Raw genomic sequence first — 25,116 nt, forward strand, 5'->3', positions numbered from 1 at the left:
TTCCTCGTAGTTAGGCTCCCCAAAGAATGCACAGATATGTGAGCTGGCACTTGGGTAGCAGTGGCTCAGCAGCCTCAGGGTTCAGCCGTCCTGTACAGAAGCGTCTGGGAAAGCACTCGGAGGCATACGAACGCTCTACTCACTTGAAGCCTTATGCATTAACACTTGCCATGAAGCACACTCTCCAGACCACCAGGGGAACCAGGAGGGCGATAAAGAGGCTTTGATGATTTCATTAGACTCAGAGAGAAGAGGATACCATTGGGTCTGTGACTTGAGATTTAATCAGGTCACAGTGGATGAGTTCTTTGACTGAAAGTACCATAATACTTTAGGAGACAGTTCGAATGTGCTAAGATGGTCCTGAAAATTTCCCTACCCCTCATGCCTTCTTATATTATGAATACCCATAGCCTTTCCAGTATAGAGTTAGCAAAGGCTTCCTGGTTGCACATCATGTGAGAAGGTCTTGGTGACATGCTCAGCTCCTTGGTAGTTTGTTTATTCACAGGGGTTTGTGGTGTCTAGTCCCGTCTGTTTATAGAGAGTTTCAGAGACATTTTTATGTCTTACCTGACTGACACTCTAATAGATAAGTAGTAAATTAAATTATGGTTTTTAGTCTATCCTATCAACTGCCATATGCTATCAGCTAATAGTTACCACAGTATCACAAAGCCCTTGGACCAGGCACCCACCATACCCTCAGGTCTAAGGTGCACAGCAGCCCCTGCTCTAGAGGAGTCCTCTGGAGTACTGTATTATGACATGCCACTTAGCCTTACGTTCTGGAAAAGTCCATCCATCTCAGGTGGCAGTCTGTCGTGCCTTGTGTGTCCTGTCACAGCCGCACATTACACAAGCCCCTTGAATATGCCTTCTCACCCTTTTCCTCTTCATTGTTGCAAGCAGGGAACGGGGCACCCTCTTCTCAAGTATTGTGTGCGGGCTCGGCTGTGAGCCGACTAACCAGGATCATGCATCTCACGATCTGTATCAAGGGTTGACCCCAGGCTTCTAGAGCCCCTGCCCCCAGATCTCTTTCCCTGTCGCTGCTAGTGCCGCACCCCGCAGAGAAGGGATGGATGGATGGTCCTTTGATAAATGGAATCATCCGACCTTCTCTTTATCAGAAATGAGTCACTGCCCAATCTAATGTGAGCGCTTTAAGATGTCTGCCACCCTGTTCATTTACATCATTAAACAATTACATAAACAGAATCCTAGTGAATACGGAAACCTGGCAAGTTAGCTGTTTTCACGGTGGATTGAATTGAATGGTGATTTGGATCATTCTCTCCCATTGGCTAAATCTCATCAATATCCTAATTCGTTTTTTCAATTCACCAAAGGGCGATTAGGCAGTCAGATGGCCTAATTGGCTAAATACCCCCCTCATATTTTCTGAGTCGTTTGCAAACATTTACACAGCACCAAATAACGTCTTTGGGGGGAAAGGAGAAACCCAGTTCAATATTCCATCTGACATTGTCACTTCTGTCTCCCAAAAACACAGTCCCGTACACACCTCCCGAAACAGGCTCCCTCAAGGCACATGGCATGGTTTTATGCCACGTCAGGGCCTGCATGCATGGCTTCAGCACCTCCCTTTCAGGACACAAACAGATGAGCCGGCTCTTTCACGACGAGAAACGTTTCCCTTCTTTACACTAAAACATCCCTTTGTAGCCCAGGGTTCCGTCTAAACTGTTAGGTCAGAACCAAAGAATGGGTGGATCTGATAACTCCAGTGTCATGGAATGAAGATGTTTGAAATTTAAGAGTTCTCACCATGCAAGCGTGCTTTGCCACACATGGCTGATGGTGTGGTGGCGTGGCTGAGCCTCAGGTACACACTGCCTTCCTCAGTGACCTTGTGAGTGTGAGTGACGTCACGCCCCCAGGAAACCACAGAGGAGGCCCGGAGGTGGATTTGTTTCCCCAAAGAGCTAGTTTGTAATTTTGAATAAGAGGGTGTCGTTTAAGACTAGACTTCATACTATTTATAAATTTAATGTTGTGATTATTTTAATCATGTTCTAAGGATGTATTTTGACATTCATCATCATGAATATAAAGACCTATAAAAATCAGACACGGGAAAAACAAGAGCTAAGGTGGGTTGCCACTGATGCCCCTCTTTGGATGGGTTGCCCATATTTTTATGCCTCTTCCTTTAATTTGTGGGTCCAGAGAAGAGTTGTGTTGGTATGACTTCAGTGTGATTGTGGATTGCAGGCGAATGCACTACACACGCTCCTCTATTGAATTAGAAGAAGGTGCCACAAATTAGGCTCTGCACATTTGCATCTAACTCTGCCAGTACCAATCTGTACCATGGGGTGACGGGAGAGCCTGTAGCTATTTTTACAGCTCCCAATGTTTACTATGTTTTTACAAATCACATTCAAATTTTTATTCGTTCAGTTGTTTCGAATCTCATTTGGTCCACATCTGAACAATTACAGTGTATGTGCTTTCTTTAACTTTATATATTTTAAGATCCTTTAGAGAAATCATAATTCTTAGGATAGTAACCTTCCCTTGTGACTTTAGAAGGCTCTATGGATGAGCAGGTCTGACAAAGTACATTTAAAACTCAAAGTCTGTCTTAGGAATAAATTGTTCTTGTGAGTTAAATGAGGCACGTTCATTCTAATTGATGCAACGTCCAGCTTAAGCTGTCTATATTAATCTTCCATAAGATAAGACATTCCCTATCGGAATGTAATTATGTCTCTCTTTGATGATACCGTCATTGGAGCTTTGATATCTTCTACTTATTGTATGAATTCTGTCATACCTTCTGTGTGTTACTTATAGAGTAACCTGTGAGCTTTGACATCGAGACACAAAGACATATATATATATTTCAATTTGTGAGGATTTTGAGTTGGTAAGAGTTTGGAAATTTGTGAGGAGTTGGGCTTTGGTGCGTGGGGAAGATCATACATGTTAACTTTCTCCTCTCCTTGTAGTGCCTTCCCTAGCCAACAGGGCAGCTAGGAATCAAAGCCATGTGACATGCACACACACACTAAAATCTTTCCCGCACAACTAGGAAGTCAGGCTGTCACCTTCAGACATGAGGAGAACAAATTATTATTCTGAGATTCCGTTTTTAAGGTGACTGTTCTCTGGGGGAGTGCCTCGCTGGCTGTTTGTAAGTTTGGCATTTTGTTTGACCTGGATTTGCATTCAGTGACAGCATGTTTTGCCAGGAGACCTTGAGAAAACTGAAGGATTTCTATTGTTCTGATACAATTTCCAACTGTATTCACAAATGTGAGTGTTTTATTTTTATTTTTTTTAAAAAAAAATCACTAGACTGTTGGAGAAGTTTCTCCAATGCTGTTTTTCTTTTCATTCTTTTGTTCAAAGAAATGCCGTCCTTCCTAGGCCGTCATGCTACAGAATTGGAAGTGTGCGGGAGAAAAGAGCCCAGAAGAATGTCTGTTGAGATGTAAAGCTAATTAAGATTCCTTTTAATTACTCACATTCAATTCAGGAGCAAACAAAGGATGGAGCAGGGCACTTGCTTGTGCTAATCCACCATTGTTCGGGCTCAGGCTATGGATTTAGCACTTGCGGCATTCAGCATTTTGTGGAGAAGTATTTTTCTTCTCTTGATCTAAAATTGTCTTCATAATATAAACCCAGGACTGTCTTCACCCCTGGAAGGTTCTAAAAAGATGAGAAGATAAATAGTCCCGTGGGTCCCAGATTCCTCACACCCCAACCTCATTCCTCCTGAGTCACAGGAAATACTGTGGGAAGAGCAATTCAGCAAACTCCGGGTCACTTTGCGTGAAACCCCAGTGGCATTGCAGAGACCCACGCCCACGTCGTTTCTTTGTTCATGTGTACAGCCGCACCTCGAGCAAGAGCCCGCAATAATCACTAGTATTTTTCCTTAGAGGATTGAATTGAAATTTCTGGCTTAATTTTTCCGAATTTATCTGTTTTAGAAATTAACCTCACTGGCCTGTTAAAGTGGGGTCAGAAAACGTTGAGTATCCAAGGCCAGATAAGACAGATTGTAGGCCGAAACTATCACTCAACAGCAGAAGACTGTTCTTTGCACATGCTAGATTCTGAGTTAATCTCCAGCCCTGACGATAAATTAAAAGATTCATTATTAAGAAGCTAAGTCATCAAGAATACATATCTTTTCAGGTTTTGTAGAATGTGGCTTCTCCGTCATGAGTAGTCTCGGCCTTAGTGGACAATAATTGAATTTGGCTGTTTTCTGACAAAACTTGTAAAAGCCAGAGGTGGGCCTACAGACAGCGGTCGAGGGCATTTATTGAACTAACCCAGGAAACATAAGCACAGCCACCAGATCAGAAAACAGACCAGAGCGATGCCCCCGATGCTCATGATGTGCATTTTCCATAATGGGCTCTGTGTCAGGTTGTAGTTTGAATCCGTCTTGGATTATGAAGGTCTGCTGTTCATAGCTACCTCTGAGTCTGTTAGGTTCATAGGAGTCACTTTGTGATATTTGATAAGCATTCTGTTTTTCTCTAAAAATTATCTTTTAACAAACATACAGCAGTTCAGATGTTCCTCTAAGTAAACCTAGAACCCAGCACTGGTCCCAGAGTTGCTGTAAGCCTCCCAGAAACAGCATTTTAGAATGTGAAACTTCCTCCAGCTACATTCAAAGTTGCTGAATGGGTCAGGCCTGGAAAATGGTCTTGGTCATGTGTTGTTCATCCCGGCGGGTGCAGCTAGAACATACTCACTGGCAGTGTGAGATCCGCTGCCGGGCCCTTCCCACCTCGGTCATGATAGTCAGCTAGCTGTAAGGAGCAGCGTCACTTGAGTGGTACAGGGGATGGCTGGAAATACTCTACGGCAGCAGTTTGGGCTTTAATTGTCTGCAGATGGCGCATGATCTATTTCCCTTATTCGCTGTCACATTTTTAATAGTACCCAGGCTGCTCCGTGTAAATGAGTAATCTTTCATGCAAGCCTAGTCTTAATTTTCCAATATTTTTTCTTTGCATCATTTTCCAGCTGTATCATGTTACGACTGACGTTTTAATTTCCTATTTTTTCCAATATCTCTGTGTCATAAATGTTAACTGTTTAAAAACAACTGCCGAGCTGTGTAGGCACACCAAGAGGCCACCGTGGTCCACTTCCAAACCCTTAACTATTCCTTTGGGCACATGTTAGCTATCACAGTGACAGAAAAGGCAAGGAGCTGGAGCTTCTAGTTTATCCTTGAGACAGGTTTTTTTTTATTCTTTTTGTGACAGGGTATTAAAAAAAGGTTCCTCATAGAAAGCTACATGAAACTTAGTTATCAGAGAAATCACATAAAAATGTGTTTAGTGAAAGAATATGGTTTTCTATGCAAAGGTGGTTATGGGGAGAGAGGAGCACTGTGACATCACCACATAGTTTTAAGGGGTCAAATAAAATTTAAGAGTTAGCAGGGACCTCTCACCACGGTCAGTTTGGACTGGGTTCACTGTCAACCTTCAGTTCAGTGCAGAAGGCACATTTTGGGTCAGAGGGTGGGGCTTTACTTCATTTTCTGTTCCTTGATCTACCCAGGGTCTCAGGCAAAGCTTCCAACAGCATCACTTAAGCCGGCTGCACGCCTTAAGAGAAGAGAATTCAGAAGATGAAAAATTTGTTGTATGTGTGCGTGTGTGTGTGTGGTTTTATTTTTTTCTTTCTTTCTTTCCTTTTCTGCTGTTTTCGGAACAAAGTTGAGATGGTTTTCTGTACTGATGGGAATTCTTCTTGCTAGCCTAGCTTCAGTCTGGCTTTTTTCTCCCTCATGCATGCTGACCTGGGAATCCTCCTTTGCCTTAGCCGCGATAATCGTGACTCAGCTTACAACACCTTACATTCGCATCGCCCCTGCTGCAGGCGACGGCCAACTAACAGGTCAGATGTTCAAGTATAGATGAGTCATCTTGCCCATTTCCTGCTCATTTTTCTCAGCTTCGTTTCCCCTCTACATCTCCTCCTCTGCTTAAGGCCTGTTTAGAATGTTCTAGACCCTTGGTGCAGACCTTTGCTCGCATTAACTTAAGTGACATGCTTGGCCTCTTCTGTGTGCACATTAATACCCATGCATTAAGTCAACCCCACTGCATTAAGTCTGACCCCCCTGCATGCTTCCATTGTGTGTTTGGTCTGTTGCTATGTTCCTTTCTACCCTAATGTTGAATAGAAATGAAATTTTCTGGACTTGGAATAGCAGTGACATCAACTAATAGGAGTTAAAGGAAAATACTGGGGGAAAAAGGTATTCCCATTTTTCCAAATTAATCTAAAAAGGCCCTGAGATTTGAGAGCTAGAAAGGCTTGTTTTTTCATCTTTGAGGATTGAGTTTGCACATGCATTAGCAGTACATCATCTCATCTGCCAGTTTTATAAAGCAGAGCCCCACCCCAAAGCTGTTTAGGGTGATGCCGGTCAAACAGTCCTTTGTGTATGTACCATTGTTGCTGGGCTGATTGCATTCTTTACATCCTTGCTGCAGAGCCAAGCACTTCTATAGAACAGCGGCACATCTGCAAGCGAAACGCGCTAAGTAGTGTAGGCAAGTTAGGGAACCTTGGATGGCGTAGGGTCAGAAAGCCCACCCTGCTCCTTAGCTGTATCATAAGGAAGTAATATGTTCACACCCACCAGCTCTAAATTCAAGTGGGTATCTCTAGATGTTGATCTGGAAAAGTCTAGTAAATTATTCCAGGTGCAGGGGAGTGCTTAGTGAACTCTAGACAGCTTCGCCCTGCAACCATGCAAGTCACGGTCAAGATTGCTAATCAAATTGTGAGGTCAGGACTCGGAAGGGCCCAGCAACCATAGGCTATTGTTTGTGATTAGGCATTGCTAAAGCCAAGTAGGAAACTCAGAGCCGCTTCTCATCTAATTCCCATTTCAGCTTCCTTAACATTTGCTTAAGAAACGTGCTGCACTTAACTCATGAGAAATCATAACTGCCTAAGTTGTATTTTGAAAACTACCAAGCAACTGATATTCAAGAAAAACATTGGTTATTAAAGTAAAGCAATAGAGACTAATTCTACTTCCTTCTGATTAGAAGCCTGAGCTTATTTTTGGCTTTCTATTCTGGAACCCAAGAGCTCTAGGCTTATTTGACGTTTCTTTCTTTTCAGCTCGCTTTTAAGAATATTTCTCTTACCACTTCAAGTTCTGCTTATTAAGACTCTTCCTTCTCCCAAACTTCTGATGTGTCCCTCCCACAAGAAAGTAACTGAGAGGGACAGACAGCCTCTTTCTTAGTGTGGCATCTCTCCTCTACAGCCCTCATGTTTAGGGATTGACTAGGGTTGTTCCAGATAGGTGCCCAGCAGAGGGCTATCTGGAGTCCCTGAGGAAAGCGAACCTCCTTGCCCTGTGACATACGACTGAGCACCGCCAGTCTTGTAAGCAAGTCCGTAGCAGTGAGTTGGCTCCAGACTCAAAGGGAAACCGAGTTGGGCTGCCCCTTTCTCCACCTTTGCTATAATCTTTTGCCATTAAGTGAAACGTGGTGTTTACCAACCATAACGTCAGTGACACGCCATAACAAAACATCCTCTGTAAAATCTGCGATGAACAAGATACTCAACAAAGCAGCTCTCAGAGGCAGAGCATGTGACCAGGAATTGTTGTAGGAAGGACACGCATCACCACAGCCTATGGCCACCATTTCTCTTGTAGCTACAGGGAGTCTGCATGCGTCGTTTACGTTGCGACAGTTTTAAAGCAACAGTAAGGTCAGAATAACCCAAAGAACCAGGAAGAAAATAAAAGCTTTGCTTCTTCCATATCTGTTGCTGATTTCAGGGTGATCTGGCCTACGCAGATACCTACACATCTCACTAATGGTTCATATGTCCCATTTGTAATGCCGTCAGGCTCACTAGAAGTCTCATTGTTTTTTTTCTATAGATTTATTCCCAAGCCCAAGGCTTCATTCAATCATTTTATGGCAGATATTGAGCCCCTTCAAGGTGCCAAGGATGGTTCCACACAACGTAGTCTTATTTTGTGTGGTTTCCCAGGCATCCCAGCCACGAAATCAGGGTTAGTTGTATCAGTTGCAACAAAATAATATACTTGCGCACGTTCATGAATGGAACATGAGCATCCTGTAGGTCAGAAAGCAAGATGAAGACTGTAGTTAAAACGGTAGGCCAGGGAGACATGTTTCAGTGCCCCTCCTGTGAGCTTAACGGCTTAGTAGTGAGTGGTCAGGAAGCCCGCAACTCAAATTTTCATATCTGTGAACAACCGTTTTGTCCATCAGTCCTGGTCTTTACATAGCCAACAAAACATAGAGGATGGTTGCCCTCTGAAACTTCAGCTCTTTGTTGTCCCTTTTACTCTGACATGCTGACATCATGCCCCTGGGAGTCCTGGTCAGAGCTGAGCACCTACTGGGAGGCTCTCATGAGGACACTAGCCTTTGACATCATGCCCCTGAATGTCCTGGTCAGTGCAGAGAACCTACTAGGAGGCTCTCATGAGGACACTAGCCTTTGAATCTCCTTCTTGTGCCAATGTACATAGCAGGTCAAATAAGCCTTTGTGTGGACAGAGCCGTCTTGTTCACATAACACCAGAGAAAACAAACCCGCTAGTGTCCTGTTCCCAGCACAGTGTTCCTTGATTGAACATATTCAGCAGATGACACAGATACCAGGACCATCCAGAAAGGGGACTGGGGTTCTAGATTTGGGCTATATGCTGTAAACAGTTGTGGCATGGCTCTAAGGAGGGCATCTTAAGTCTCTATTCTCAACCCTAAGAACATGTCATCAACCAGTACACTGGCACACATACATATGTACATGTGCATAATGTACACACATACACATATATCATTGCGCACACATATACATGCACACACACATACACATATGTACATGTGCATAATATACACACACTCACACATATACATATGTATATGCGCATACATGTACACAATACACATATATACGTGTGCATGCATACGTATAACTTGCACATATATACATGCTCACAATACACATATATCATGTACGCACACATATACATGCACACACACATGCACATATGTACATGTGCATAATGTACACACACTCACACATATACATATGTATATGTGCATACATGTACACAGTACACATATGTACGTGTGCATGCATATGTATAACGTGCACATATATACATGCTCACACATACACATATATCATGTACGCACACATATACATGCACACATACACATATGTGCATGTGCATAATGTACACACACTCACACGTATACATATGTATATGCGCATACATGTACACAATACACATATGTACATGTGCATGCATACGTATAATGTGCACATATATACATGCACACACATACACATATATCATGTGCACAGACATACATACACACACATACACACATTCACATATGTACATGTGCATACACATACACATATATACATGCAAGCACACATTCACATACACATGCACACACACACACATACTCACACATATACACTCACAGCTGTTGTAATTTAGAAAAGGCAACACACAAATGACATCATGCAACAGAATTCACATGAAGGGGCTTTTATTAAAGGAAATGGAATGGAAAAAGCGGGAAGGGGGTCAGCCTCTGGGGACAGGAACAGCAGAAGAGAAGAGAGAGAAAAGGAGGGAGAAAGGGAGGGAGGGAGGGAAGGAGGAACGAGGGAGGGAACAGACAGAGAAAGAGATGAGAGGTGGGCAGGGCCCTTTTAAAGGGAACATAGTGAATGAGCACAGGAGGTGCTCTTACTGGCTACAGCTAAGGATGTAGCCTGCCAGAACCCCAAGGGCAGGCCAGTACAGATGCCTGAATACACACAGCCACATCCATATACATACAGGTACTCATACACACATGCACACAGCCACATCCATATGCATACAGGTACTCATACACACATGCACACAGCCACATCCATATGCATACAGGTACTCATACACACATACACGCAGCCACATCCATATACATACAGGTACTCATACACACATACACACAGCCACATACATAGACACACTCACACACATCATATGTATATACACACACTCAGACACATACACACATGTAGTTGAAATGAATAAAAACTACTTTTCCAGTGCCACTCACTACCTAAGACACAAGCCGAGGCATTTACATTCCATTCTTCCTGGTTTACTTTTTTAATCTATTAAATGAAGTTCATCTCCTGCTGGTGAGCTATAAACCCTAATAATATAGAACTGCTTTTGGAAGAAAAGAAAAAATTAAAAATGCTAGAAATTTCCTGTAAGAACTTAGAATTAATTAAATAAATATGGTTAGACTGTTTATATGAAGATTTGATTTATGATTTAATTACCTACCCCACTCTGAGGTGCTGAGGAGAATGATTTCCTTGAGCAAATTTGTATCATCCGTTTTCTTTATTCATGCATCTAATATGGCAAGGCCTGTGGCCTAAAGTACTTCCAAACACAATGACTTCTGGGACAGAATGCCTGCCTTTATTTAGCGAGAGTCCATTTTGATTGACAGTTTGAGGGTCCCGCCCCTCACAGTGGAGGCATCATGGAGGCAGGTGGAGGAGGTTCTGGTCACATGACATCTGCACTCAGGCAGTACAGTGAACCATGCTGGTGCTCACTTCACTTTTCCTCGTTTACCCTGGGACCCAGCCCATGACATGGCACTACCCTTAGATCTTTACAGAAGCACCCTGAGACAGACCTAATGCCACCTTCCCTGTTGATTATAAATCCACTCAAGCTGGCCATGAAGACTGGCTCTCAGAAGGGAGAGAGCACAGAGCATGAGTTAGGGAATCACTAAGTTCCACAGAGTCTCAAGTTCTGACAACTGTGGGGCTCATATGTAAAGTCAAAGACTAAGTGAGGCCAGATGTTAGAGCAGCGAAGATAGATTTTATCCAGTGGCTACCGACATTCTGCTCTGCAAGGAGATGACTGGCCCTTTAAAGAGAGATCAATGAAACAAAGAAAGGCGGTATGGGAGGGGGGCTCCCCGAGGAGTACAACATTGCATTGTGGAACCCCTCTGAATTTGTTGACGAGACCCAGTGGGATTGCTACCTCTCAGGCCTGCTCTGGAGTATTGACAGAAAGAAACTAAATCCTTCTGGAAGCCTTGCATTTTCTCATGCAGGCATGTTAAGAGACTAAAGCTATTGGGAACCCAGGTGACGCTTGTTCAAATCTTTATATGCCATGATTGAAAACCAGGTGCACAAGAGGGCCCCCAGAAGCTCTGGTAGAGTTTGATCAGAGAGGGAACTGGATAGAGAAAAGCTAGCTTAGATTTGGCTCTTCAAACCAATGCAGATATTTTAAACAAAATAATAAAACCCAAATTCTGACACATAGCCACCAAATTAGGTGTTTACTACGGAGAAAGTTGTGCCTCCTACCAGCTCTGTCTCCTGATGCCTGCTATAGCCCCAAGGGAGAAATACAGCAACATCTTCCACTGGAACTAGGAAGCTCAGGGGATGACAGACACTCATATGCACAGATTCCAGTCAAGTCAGGAACATGGACTTGACTCCCGGCTTTGTGAATGAATGCCTCGGGTCCTTCCTGTCAGGCCTCACTTGGTTCTCACCCATCCCCGACACTGTGAGCCCTTTCCCTTGGGTTCTCACTGCTCCCCTGGCTGCCTAGACTCCTTGCCACCTTGGCCCTCTGCTGCCCTCCATGCTTACCCGCAACCCCCACCCCCAGGAACTGCCATCGCCTGCTCCCTCTGTATCGTTTATCTCTAACTGGAGAAGGCAGACGGACTCGTGCTATTGATTCCCGTAGGCTCAACCCAACATAGGTCCCTTCTGCTGATCACCACGTGTCTCTTGGGGTAGATTTCCAAGCTACCAGGTCTGCTCTCAGTTGCCAGGGTATGCGCCAATGCTCTGAGGTCAGCTGGCCCACTTTCCTTCCCTCCTTACCTGGCACATTATCTCTGGGAACCTTGGACCATTAGACATTTCTATCCATTAAGGGATGTGGTTGCCATCGGGTCCTAGATGGGGACCACTCTTCCTCTAGAACAACACGAAACCCCAGTGAAATATAAGGCCTATCAGCCCAGGCAAATTTCTGGAAATAGTTCTGATGACTCATCAAATGTCCTTATCAAATTTCGAATATAACCGTGCTCTGAAACTCCACCACTCCCATCACAAAACCCAAGTTTGCTGCTGTCTTTATAGCTGAGGCCAAGTGTCCAGCCCACTGTGTCCCTTGCGCCAGATCTCAGCCCCAGGCAGAAGCTGAAGCTAAGCTGGGAGAGGAAGTGGGGACCTTGCAGGGCGGTGGGAATTTTAAATTTGGTGCAGAGAAGGAGGTTATCTGGGCCATCATGGAGATAAGAACCTCAGGTCCCTTGCCCCATAAATGCGCAAACCAACTACCCGATGATAAGCCTTGCTAAGTGCTTTTGAGCAGCATCCTGGGCTGGCTCAGAACAGCTGCGGCTCATGGGGCAGTCAGTGAGCTTCAGAACCAACCTGCTCCAGTTCAAATCCCAACCCTGTCACTCAACAGCAGAGTGACCTTAGCAAGGGATTTCGTGTTCCAGCACCCCACCAGTTTTTGACATGGGAGTCGTACTGGTCCCTACTCCTGAAGTTGGTGTCAGGATTCAATAGACTATCTAGTAAACCTTTAATAAATGGTAGTAGTTATTACATTTCTGCCTTACTATGTGTTTTTTTTTTCCTGAATTGGGGAAAAGTTGCAAACTGTTTCCATCCATCCTGACCCACTGACCATACACAATGCCCTTCACCTTCTTCCTAAACACATAATAGGCTGGTAGGCCTTAACAGTGACCAAAGCAAAATAAAAATATGTCAGTTATAGAAAGTTTACCCTGTGTCTACACTAACACCATCACCAAACTCTAGCCTGCCACAGCTCTCCCTGAGTGTGAAAAAGTGCACACAGGGGGGCGGGGATTTTCACTCGTATTTGCTGGCATAGCTCTCCAACACATTTCTCACTTATTACAATATGCCATGCAGTGACCCTCAAGTCAATGTACAACCATGTTGGTCATTGTACTCCTTGGCTGTCTGTCCGTCTTTGTCTGTATTAAAATCTGCTCACCCCGCCCCTTGATGAAGAGCATTCAGAACTCATGTTCTGCTTTTCCGAACGAGCAAGCTGGAATACATGCCCTTGCATGTAAACTTTCAACTGGGTCTTCTCTTTCTGGGCGATTCCCAGGTGTGCTCCAAGGACCAACTCTTTGCTTGTGTAGAGAACTGACAAGATCACTTTGCTGTCCTGATGTGGCAGGTGGCCTTTCAAACACCTGTGTTTCCAGGAGGGACGCAGGAAATGCAGTTCCGCCACTGGTCCTGGATCTGAGTGACTTTACCTTTGTCCAAGCCATTTGCACCTCATCGTTACCTCTTACTTCAGTCCCATTATCCTTTGACTTGCTCATTGTCATTTCAGAAGCTTCTATTTGTTGATGGTCGAATGTTGTCATTTTCCTTAGTTTCTCCAAGTTCTTTTCTTCTCCCCCCCCCCAACACCCCATGTCTCAGGTTATTCAGCTGTGAATTTCTTCTATTTTCAAAGTCTTCTCTAGATGGATCTCTTGAATTCTTCTAGAAATTACCATTGATATAATGTGAGGTATCACATGGGAACAGATCTAACTTCTGCCTACACAGATCCCACTCACTAGAAGAACATTTTAGCTCTCATGGAAAGCAGTGGCTCATGGAATACTCTTAACTGCTGTAGGGTTCAGTGATGAGGTTGCTGTAGACACAGGGTTGAATAGTGAAATTTTCTTTGCTTTTATCACTTATATGGCCCAGGAGCCGAATACGTATTGGCAGTCTTTATCGAATAACCAGCTCTTTCTCACAAAACCAAGATGTTGCAGCGTCATGTGGGAGCTTTGCATGTACACCTGGGGTTGCTGCAGTGCTGCAGCGTCATGTGTGAAATATGCATGTACACGTGGGGTTGCTGCAATGCTACAGCGTTATGTGTGAAATTTGCATATACCTGGGGTTGCTGCAATGCTGCAGCATCATGTGGGAGCTTTGCATGTACACCTGGCATTGCTGCAATGGTGCAGCATCATGTGTGAGGTTGCATGTACACATGGCATTGCTGCAATGCTGCAGTGTCATGGGGGAGGTTTGCATGTACACCTGGGGTTGCTACAATGCTGCAGTGTCATGTGGGAGGTTGCATGTACACCTGGCATTGCTGCAATGGTGCAGCATCATGTGTGAGGTTGCATGTACACATGACATTGCTGCAGTGCTGCAGTGTCATGGGGGAGGTTGCATGTACACCTGGGGTTGCTGCAGTGCTGCAGTGTCATGTGGGAGGTTTGCATGTACACCTGGGTTTGCTGCAATGGTGCAGCGTCAAGTGGGAGGTTTGCGTGTACAAATGGGGTTGCTGATGAGATTTCATCCGGAACCTTCTTGTATCTTCCAGCACTTCTACATCATCCTTGATCGCAGAGGCTTCTCAATTATGTTTTGCTATATGATAAAATTAGAATTCCCTTATTCTTTGTCAGGAGCCCTAACGGTTTATTTTGTTATCTGTGTATCAGTCTTGACAGGGGCTGTGATGCCTTCCCGGGACAGCCACCGCATGCCTTTGGGATCCTCCACTTCATTTTGTGCTGTCATGCTCCCTTTTCCCCATGATCCCTTGTATGTGTCAATTTCTTGTCAGCATTCATTGCTATTTCAACATAAACAAGATAATCAACTAATAAGGAAGAAAGGGTTGCTTTGGCTCTTGGTTTCAGAATATATACACACTTGGTTCCGTTGCATGGGACCTGTGGTAGCAAAGTAAATCCTGGCAGGAACATGTGATGTAGAGGCCCTGTTCAACACATCGTGATCAAAAGGCAAGAGGGGGAAATGAGGTAGAGTCCTAGTAATCCCCTTGCCTTGAGCAGCAAGCGGTTCTATTCAGTCTTTTCAAGAGCTCGGTCTGTAGAGTCATGAGCAGCTACACCAAAGGAGATTGTGTAGAAACAATGTAGAAATAGTTCTAACTTCTATTTTTATAAGGACCATATTCTAGATACCATTAAATTTTTTATAGCCTGTCTCTCAGGGCTGGAAAAATGAAATATACTTGGGTACCAGCTATTATTTTCTAATGGAATGAAGTACTTCATAGAAGAAAAAATGTCCTTGAAGGCCTGTACTAAATTCCAAATAACATGGTTTTTTTTTTGCTTTGGGGGGGGGTGGTTAGTATTTTTTTTCTGTGAATGGGTCTTCTGCCTGCAAGCATGCATGTGTACCACAGTACCTGTGTGTGGAAGGAGCTGTGGGCCACTTCCCGCTGCCCAGCTCCCAGCCACCGGCTGGCTCTTATCCCGAAATAATTACACGGAAACTGTATTCTTTCAAACACTGCTTGGCCCATTAGTACAGCCTCTTACTGGCTAACTCTCACATCTTGATTAACCCATTTCTATTAATGTGTATAGCGCCATAAGGTGGTGGCATACCAGGAAAGATTCTAGCCTACATTCGTCTAGGGTTGAAGAGTCATGGCATCTGCCTTACTTCCCTTCTTCCCGGCATTCTGTTCTGTCTACTCTGCCCACCTAATTTCTGCCCTATCAAAAGCCAAGGCAGTTTCTTTATTAACGAATGAGAGTAACACATAGACAGATGACCCTCCTCCATCACCTGTGGACACCAGAGAGGGCATTGGATTCTCCAGAATTGGAATTACAGATGGTTGCTAACTGCCTTTGGGTTCTGGGAATAAAACCAAATTCCTCTAGAAGAGCAGCTGATGCTCTTAACTGTTGAGCCATCTCTCTCTAGTCCCTATTTATTTATTTATTTATTTATTTATTTATTTATTTATTTTAAAAAGCATCTCTGCTGTAGAAAGCTTACAACAGCGACTGCAGGGGCTGGATTGGGTTCCGGAAGGATCCCTGGGCTAGAGTTACGTCAGCCATCTCCTGCCTGCTTCCTATCCCAAATATTCCTGACATGGGTATCATTCTGTTGAGAAGACAGGGAAACGTGCCACGTTTACTCCCTGAAATAAGTATCTCTCGAGGATTGAGACCACTCATAGAAATGTGATGTGTGTCTTCTCTCCAGGGAGCTGAATTTCTGGCCATCATTAAGATCAATGTAAACAGTTCAATAAGTTTATTCCAATGGGTTCGCTAATACCTTGAATGTTGTCATTGTTGTTGTCTGAGACAGGGCCCCGTTATATAGACCAGGCTGAATGAATTCACAGGATCTACCTGCCTGACCTCCCAAGTGCTTGGATTAAAGGTGTATGCCCCTACTCCTAGCCTATTTTGAACTTACTGGGAATGGAAGAAGGGAAGACTAGAGCTGATCGCTAAATCCTGACTTTTGTGTGCTGCCACACCAACTGACTTCATTTTAATGGGGCGAGTGTCACTGCCGACCATGTGCCCCTTTTGTTCTTTTTTGTGTTGTATCTGTCATTTTGTTGTGCCAGTTTCCTCTATAAAAGAACAGTTAGGGGAACATGGAGAAGAAGATGCAGGGATGCTGTGGGAGACTCAGTTCCCTTTGCCCTGTTTCCAGACTAACTCCTTAGTCAAATGTCAAGTGTGTGCTTTTAGAAAGAGTGTATTTGAAGAGCCATAGGTAGCGCTGAAAATGTTTGCTTTACACTTTTTATTACATAAACTTAAGAATTTTTATGTAAAATATTTTCAGTACAGAAAAATTTAACTTTTCAATAGTTTTTCTTCCTGTCAGCAGTGTGGCAAAGAAAAGGCCACACCGTATATTCAGTTGTCTTTCACTTGCTTGGTGCGAAGAGTTTGCTGATGTAGGAGGCATAGATTGAAATTCTGTATCTCAGGAGGCGTTCCTCTTCTTGTTAATATTAATCTGGTGCATGGCGCTTTTCCACACAGAATGTGGAAAGGAAATCCTTCAGTTCACAGTGAGCCGCCTTCAGTTAAATAAGCAAAATGGGACCAGAGGGAAACCTGTACTGTGAGGAATTTTTTCCATCAACATTTTATCTTGATGGATGATTCTTATGCTGTCTATCAGGAAATCTATGTCTTCCTGGTGATGGAATTAATGCTTCCCTCATAGCAAGACAAAATGGACAAGAAAGGGACATTCTCTGGATGTTATTAAGGCTGAGTGACGGTCTGTCCTCCATGCCTGATGTGTCTCCTCATCCACGCCTATCAACAGACACTGTTGTGTTAACTTTACGTTCATACTTTTATTACTTAGAAATAAAATGTTGCTGTAATCAAAATTCTAAAGTCTGCAGATTAACCCTGACAGTTTTATGTCTAAGAATGAGTTTTCCTCGGAATTTATAGTCCAAGGGTTATGCTGATTAAATTTCGAGTTGACCTTGGCCTAACCGTAATCTCTCTTGTCCATGTATTTTAAGTAACTGCAAAATAACTAGCATTTATGGGAGTGCTTTAGGCTTGATCCAATGTCTTTAATTTAATCAGGATGGAAAGGAAGTCAGAATTGCCTTTGTCATCTTAGGATGGTGAAAATATAAGGATACAGCCAGATATGGAGGATGGATCTGGGATAAGCGGGGCTCCTTTTCAAAGGCATCGTTATTATCAAACATCACTTAGAATGCATGAGTCAGGGAAGGAAGGCCCAGAGAGTGAAGAGGTAAAAGCACTGGCCTCCTTGAGAGGTGCCTCATTTGCTCACTTACCATGTCATTGTCATCAAAGCCTGTTCATTCAGCTGGGTCCACTCTCACAAACCTTGTGATCACAGTTCAGTTCTTTTGGGCTGAGGCCGGAGGATCTTTACGAGCTTGTGATCATAGTAACTTCTTCCTTTACCTAGAATATGCTCTACGTACAGAGAAGAGAGAGCTTGCCCTCCACTGTTGGATTGTGCTGGTCGGCAAGCCACTTTCCCACCACACAGGAGGTGAACTGTAGGGGCATCTCTTTTTAGACTCAGTTTCCCTGAGGATTGATGATAGAAAACACTGTTTTATTTAAAAGAAAATGTACTCCAGAGTCAAAATGCAATGTTGTTCTTTATTTGAAAAATCTCAAGCAGCAAATTTCAAAGGCATGTCAGTTTTGAGGTGGGTCTCCATGGGTCCTTGTTTTTTCTGTTCCTCCGTGTCGGGTATGTGAGGAGGAAGTAGAGAGCTATGGTCTCCATTCCACTAGCTTTTAGGCAGCTCAAGTTCGCGGGTTGAATCCGCACATACATGGTCCATTTCCTTGTCAGGTTTCCAAAGTGTCAGATCTGCTTCTGCACCTAAAAATAGTGTGTTTGGTTTGATTGTTTGTTTGTTTGTTCATTCATTCATTCATTCGTTTGTTTGTTTTTGGTGGTATTGTGAATCAAACTCAAGGCCCTGCCTCATGCTCTGTGATTGCTCTAATCTCAAATCCATGCCTAGCTCTAGGTTTGTTAGTTTTCATTTTGGGTGTTGTTGGTTTGTTTGTTGTTTTTGTTTATGGATTTTTGAGACATGTCTCATGTAAGCTTAGACTGATCTAAAACTCATTGTGTACCCAAGGATGACCTCGATGTCTTTGTCTTTCTGCCTTCATCTCCCCAGTACTGGAATCCCGTGGATAATCCACTATAGCCAGCTTCAGCACTTGCTTGTTTTTTTTTAATTTTTTTTATTTTTAATTAATTTATTTATTAAGGATTTCTGCCTCATCCCCGCAACCGCCTCCCATTTCCCTCCCCCTCCCCCGATCAAGTCACCCTCCCTCATCTGCTCGAAGAGCAATCAGGGTTCCCTGACCTGTGGGAAGCCCAAGGACCACTCACCTCTATCCAGGTCTCCTAAGGTGAGCATCCAAACTGCGTAGGCTCCCCCAAAGCCAGTACGTGCAGTAGGATCAAAAACCCACTGCAATTGTTCTTGAGTTCTCAGTATTCCTCATTGTCCTCTTGCTTGTTTTGTTTTGAAGACTGAGCTCTTTATGTAGCTCAGGTTGATCTTGAATTTATTAAGTGCCCCTGGCTCATCTCAAGCTTATGATCCTCCTGCCTCCACCAGCCAGGTACTGGGGTTAGCATGGCCCACCACTATGCCATGATCTTCTGGTTTTAATTGGATTGTTTGCTCAGGAAACCTCAATCTTAAAGCACATAATTTAAGAATCACGTTCTTGAGATAAATGGCCGTGCATTCAAGTTCAGGTCCCTGTGCTGATCTCTTAATTTCTTTAAACATCATGTTCTACGCAGGGAGTATGCCATTTGTGTCTTACCCCACAGGAAGGTGCCATCTCTAACCTCATTCAGGCTGTGAATGCCATACTACACAAGCGGTTGAGCATGAAAGTGTTCAGAGTAGGCCAGGCGAATGCTTCTTTTTCACCTTTGCAGCTATTATACTGTAGAATACCTTCTTGTCCTTGAGTCTTTCGTGAGACTCAATCTGGAACACTGCCAGTCACACATATACCCTCGTATCTCTTAGAGATGCTCAGAATTCAGCTTCTGGGAGAGAGATCTCTTGACGGTGGGTGCAGCATTAGTTACATGGCACTGTATCCATGCTGGGGCCTTCAAATGTACCAGAGCAGGAGAAGAACATTTTGTGATACCCATGCAAGACAGAGGAGAAAGCCTCTCAATGTGATCGGACCAAGAATGCTTTATTTGCCCGTACCAGGAGAAACCTAGAGCCGGAAGCCAGGCAGGAAAGGATAGGGTTTATAGACCCTGAATCCAGAAGTACATCATACCAGAAGCAAGCCTGGGGGCAGAAGTGTTTGGAATTTTCCATTTCATTGATTAAAATCATTTGTTTCATGTTGTAAAACAGCCGAGCTTCAGGTGGGGTTCCTCAGGGTGTGGTTGGCCTGGCTGGGTGAAGGCGATTTTCCTACCATATGTCAGGACTGTAATGAGCCCCACAAAGACAACACTTTCCTTTCCCTGGCTCTGGGTAATAAACAGCGCGTATGACCCAGCCTGTTTTGTTGCTACCGACGAGGATGCGGGGGGAAAAGACTATAATAAAACCTAGTTCCTGTGTTTTCAAGTGCAGCTGTTTGATGTGAAAGAGTAATGACCCACAGCAGCGAATAATGGATGGTGTATTTTCCTTTGTTATCCTTGCTATTGGTATTGCTTTGTCCTCTTGGTGTCCTGGGCTTAAATAAGGACACCTTTGCATTTGTCTTTCAGCCAAGGAAGACATCTGAGTGTCAATCAGTTTTATAAGGGAATGTTTGTGTATACATCTGGGGCTGGGGGTGTGTGTCTGCGGTGTGTGTGTGTCTGTGTGTGTGTGTTACATATATAGATGTCAGAGAACATTATTTGAGGCAGGGTCTCATTGTTTCTCTACTGTGTACATCAGGCTAGCTGACACAGGAGTTTCTGGGAAATTTTCTATTTCCACCATTCATCTCCTCGTAAATTTCTATAATTACGGATCATCGCAACTGGCATTTCCACGGAGCCTGGGCATCCAGACTCTTCCCTCATACTCGGGCTGCTAGTATTTGTACCTCTCAAGTCATCTTCCCGGTCCAAGGACTAGACTCTGTGAAGGCGGATTATAGAATATCTCACTGTGTAACTTTGTCAAAGACGGTATATGAAGCTGGAAAAATCCAAAGCAGTTTGTAAGGGACCGAGGGTCGCTGGGTCGAAGTAGGTACGGCCACTAGATTTCTTCAGCACGTTTGGATTTTTAGAATGATCCACCAGTATCTCTGAAACACGGTATTTGGAAACAAGCCTGACACCTACATTGCACTTAACAAGTGGTATGCACCGAGCTCATCTGTCCGTGTCTGGTGAATGTCTCATAGCTCTAATGAATATCTGAGAGACGCATCACAGGAGCGATAACATTGGCATCCACTATACTGTGTCTACCTTCTGGCATTGCTCGTGATGCAGTCCTGTAGTGAAGCTTCTCACTGATTATAATATGGCTTATTCAAACTGGAACTCTTGTTCAAAGTGAGGCAGAATAGAAAGACAAGACAATTAAGATACGGGAAGGGAAAAGAAGCCTCTCGCTCTAGAATCTGACTTGAACCTCAATACAGTTGACAGATCCAAAGTTAACTTGAGAAATAGTATCTGCTTCTGAAACCCACCTCCAACAAGAATGATCAGCTGCGCTCACTCAGGGCCTTGAGTGTAACTGTGGCAGTACCCTTTCTCCTCCCTAATCTAAACCATACACCCCATGAAGCTACCTTACCATTTCATTCACCAAAAGAAATTCTTTAAGGTTTAAAAAATAAAGAAAAAAAAATGAGCTCATCTATGTTTTTACCTAGTTTTTAAACTTTAACTTTTAAACTTTAACCTTCAACCCATTCTACAAAACACATCCTTGAATACAACGTGACATTAAGTGCAGAGAATCCCGTATGTAGCCAGAGTAGACACCTAACTGCCACTGATATCGAGAGAGAGTCACGCCCACATCCCGGATGTGTACTGCTCTTTGTCTCTGCGTGCCAGCATGGGAAGCATCTCCCATGACTCATCTCTCTGTAATAATCTCCCTCTCTTGGCTTCTCTCTGACTCGTCCTGAAATTCTGTTCCACAGAATACTCAGGAATCCAACTTTACCTGAGTGAGGTCTCTAGGGAGGAAGCGGACTCCTCGGGTTGGTGGTGATGGTTGTTGATGGGCTGCGTCTCTCTGCCACCACTGAAAGGCATATATTGGCATGCCAACTTTTCTCTGAGATTTTGAGTAACTGTGATTTAGCTTTGTCTTTTTTACTTAAGATATTATGTATAAAATTGTTGACTGAGGTTTCTGTCCCATCAGGTCCCACAGCCATTTAGTCCCAAATACACACACACAGAGGTCTACATTAATTATATAAACTGATTGGCCTAGTATCTCAGGCTTCTTATTAACACCTATAACTTATATTAGCCAATAATTCTTGTCTGTGTTAGTCTGGCTTGGTACCTTTTTCAGCGAGGCAGTCACATCTTGCTTGCTCTATTTCTGGCTTCCTCTATGTCTGGGTGACGACTGAAGACTGAAACTTTCCTCTTCCCATAATTCTCGTTGCCACGCCTCCACTTCCTGCCTTGTCGCCATTGCCCCAACTATACTTCCTGCCTGGCTACTGGTCAATCAGCAGTTTATTAAAAATAATACAAGTGACAGGATAAAATACTGTTGTCCCACAGCAGAAAAGAGATATAAATCAATAGATGATGGTAGGTATGTAGACAGACAGACAGATAGGCAAATGATAGGTAGGTAGGTAGACAGACAGACAGACAGACAGATAAATAGATGATTGGTAGATAGATAGATGGATAGGTGACAGAGATATAGATAATAGATAGATAGATAGATAGATAGATAGATAGATAGATAGATAGATAGATAGATAGATAGATGATAGATAATTGATAGATGATAGATAATTGATAGATTAGATAGAAGATAGATAGATAGATACATAGATAGATAGATAGATAGATAGATAGATAGATAGATAGATAGATAGATAGATAGATAGATGATAGATAGATAGATAATTGATATAGATAGATAGATAGATAGATAGATAGATAGATAGATAGATAGATAGATAGATAGATAGATGGTGATAGATATCTTTGAAAATATGAGACATGAAATGATGTTATATGCATATGCATTCATCTGTGGACATGCAAACACATATGTAGACATGTATGCATATGCATGTGGACGCCAGAGGTAAATGTTGGGTCTTTCCCTCAATTGCTCTCCCACTTATTCTTGGAAATAGAATCTCTCACTGAACTCAGTTCACCGATTTGGTGAGCCTGGCTGCCCAGTGAACTCCAGGTCTCTTTCCTCCTCACCCCTAATGTTAGGGTTTGGGGCTTACTGCTGTGCCTGGCTTTTCATGTGGGTGCTAAGACTCTAAACTTAGGATCTTAAGGCCAAGCATTTACTGATTCTTCTGTCCTAAAAGTTATCTTTTGACATGTGGTGGGCTCCACTTATATACCGTGTGATTTCCTTAGATATTGCTGTGTGCACATCTTCAAAGGCTGCATAGTTTAAGACATGCCAGAGTCAGCCACCCGTGCCTTTAAGCTAGTTTGGGACTTAATAGAGATAATGGTCATATTTCACCTGCTTCTTCTAAGTGATGGGGAACCCTGGAAATAAAAAGCTGTCATGGCAGGGTGAGAGGCAGTAACTATTTTCTTAAATGAAATTATTACTAATAGTTCGAATCATACTACCATTATCTTATCAGATGTCTCCCCACATTTTTCCCTTGAGAGGACCCCAGGCCACTGTGATTACAATGCCAAATGATTGCTGGCTTAAACTTTAGATTTCTAAAACAAATTTCCTACAGAAGCATGAAAAATGGCCTGTGTCGGCTTCGTCGTTATAAGTATTGCGTTCATAACACTTTATTCTTGACAGCGGCTCATTTCTCGTCCCTCTATGTAGACCCGGGTAGCTTGAGGGTCACTGACAGACACACACTCGACACACACTCTGCTGCTGTGGGGGACACAACTCTGCTTGACCCAGCATTTGTCTCCACACTTTCTTTCTGTTCAGCTCATGATATCATTGACTAAAGTTTAGTAGTGATTTTCCTGATAAGGACCCTCACCTCTTTTTCTCTGGCTGTCCCTCGGAGCCCGTGGTCAGACAGTATCCTCTCTTGCACGCTGTCTTAAGACCTCTGTAAGGTCACCTCAAGTGGAGCATGTACCCCTTCTTAACTAACTCCTTGCCTGGTCCTGAGCATCTGTGGAACAAAGGGCAGAAAATAGGACCTACTGTGCTCTTTACTTTTTCCTTCTTTGTATTTCCCTTTAAGCCCATTGCCCAGTGTCTGAGACTTTAATATAAACAAGGGATAACTATGCTTAAAATTATGGCAGACAGAGGTACAGGAAATTAAAGTGAACTTGACTGTGACCAGGCTTTGATTCTACAGCTGTAAAAGCCTTGCCTGTGTACTGCACACAGGACAAGACATGGGGCTGGTTATGTCAAGAGAACACAAACAAGTTGAACCCATTTTGTCCCAAAGAACATAGAGCTTAGAATGTAATAAAGAGTTCACCAGAATACTGGATGCAGGTTGGAAGTGGTATGTTGTATGCAAGAAAGAGAAAGCTAAGCACTCTCAGAGTTTGGAGAGCTAACACTTGCTACGTGGTCAGAAGTCACGGGTAATGCTGGAATTATGTGGGTGTGGGTGATTAGATTTGAACTACAGAGAAGGCTTAGGGAAAGCTTCCTGGTGATGGAAAAGGGTCCAGGAAGGGGAACCTGCTTGCGGGGAAATCAAACATCTCTATTTCCAAATACAAGGGTGGTAGAAGGCAGGTAGAACTGAGCAAGGAATAACGCTTCAAAATGGGTGTTGGAAATAGTTCCAAAGGCCTTGACTTCCAGCCGAAATAAGCCTTAGGATGCTCTCCCTTTTGCGGTTTTAATTCTCATAAAGAGTGATTCCATTGGAATTATTATTTAGGACAAGGTATGGCAGCAGCACATTGTAAAACAATTAGATAAGGCATATAGAGTTCAAAGGTCAGCACTGGAGGTGATGCTGGGGCCAGGTGTAGCAATGAAGCAGCAATGAAGAAAGGATGTGCTGCCATTGGTCATTCTAGGAGTCAGCAGGCTTGTCTGTGTGTCAGGGGCCTCTTCTTCAGCCTGGGCCAGAGTAAGTCTCTTTCGTAGTGGTCCCACCTCTGTGGGCTGAGGGCTGAATGAATGTTCTCTCTGGGTGACCACTGTCCATTTATGTGCTCTGACTTGGAGTACCTGTTGCATTCTAGACACAGCGCACGAAAATCATCTCTTAGGTGTCCCCTGTGAGACTTCCTTTTATGCCTGCACATTCAGAGGTGTTTTTCAGGACGTGAGGTGGAGCTCAGGGTAGAGTGCGTCTATAGCATGAGCACAGTCCTACACTTCTCTGCGCTTATTACACTTCCAAGGGCCATGTGTATGTAGCTCTTGGAGCATGTACAAGACACTTCCCATCCCGGCATGCAGTTTCCAAAATTCTTTGCATATTTTGAAGCCCTTGGAGCATTGATAATTCTAGCAAGCTTATTTCA

General features: G+C 43.6%; 1 protein-coding gene across 3 annotated transcripts in view; it reads left to right on the forward strand.

Annotated features, from left to right (window-relative positions):
* The window catches only part of Ptprm (protein tyrosine phosphatase receptor type M), a 694,512-nt gene that overhangs the window by 442,176 nt on the left and 227,220 nt on the right, over nt 1–25,116 (forward strand). For 2 of the 3 annotated variants that reach the window (XM_075956537.1, XM_075956538.1), the window contains exon 12: nt 5,833–5,907. The exons of the other annotated variant lie outside the window; for it this stretch is intronic. In XM_075956537.1, the coding sequence (XP_075812652.1) occupies nt 5,833–5,907 (75 nt within the window). The remainder of the gene's footprint in view (nt 1–5,832; nt 5,908–25,116) is intronic. 3 annotated transcript variants of the gene reach the window in all.

The sequence above is a fragment of the Microtus pennsylvanicus genome, chromosome 22 (assembly GCF_037038515.1).
Source record: "Microtus pennsylvanicus isolate mMicPen1 chromosome 22, mMicPen1.hap1, whole genome shotgun sequence".
In the NCBI taxonomy this organism is placed as follows: Eukaryota; Metazoa; Chordata; class Mammalia; order Rodentia; family Cricetidae; genus Microtus; species Microtus pennsylvanicus.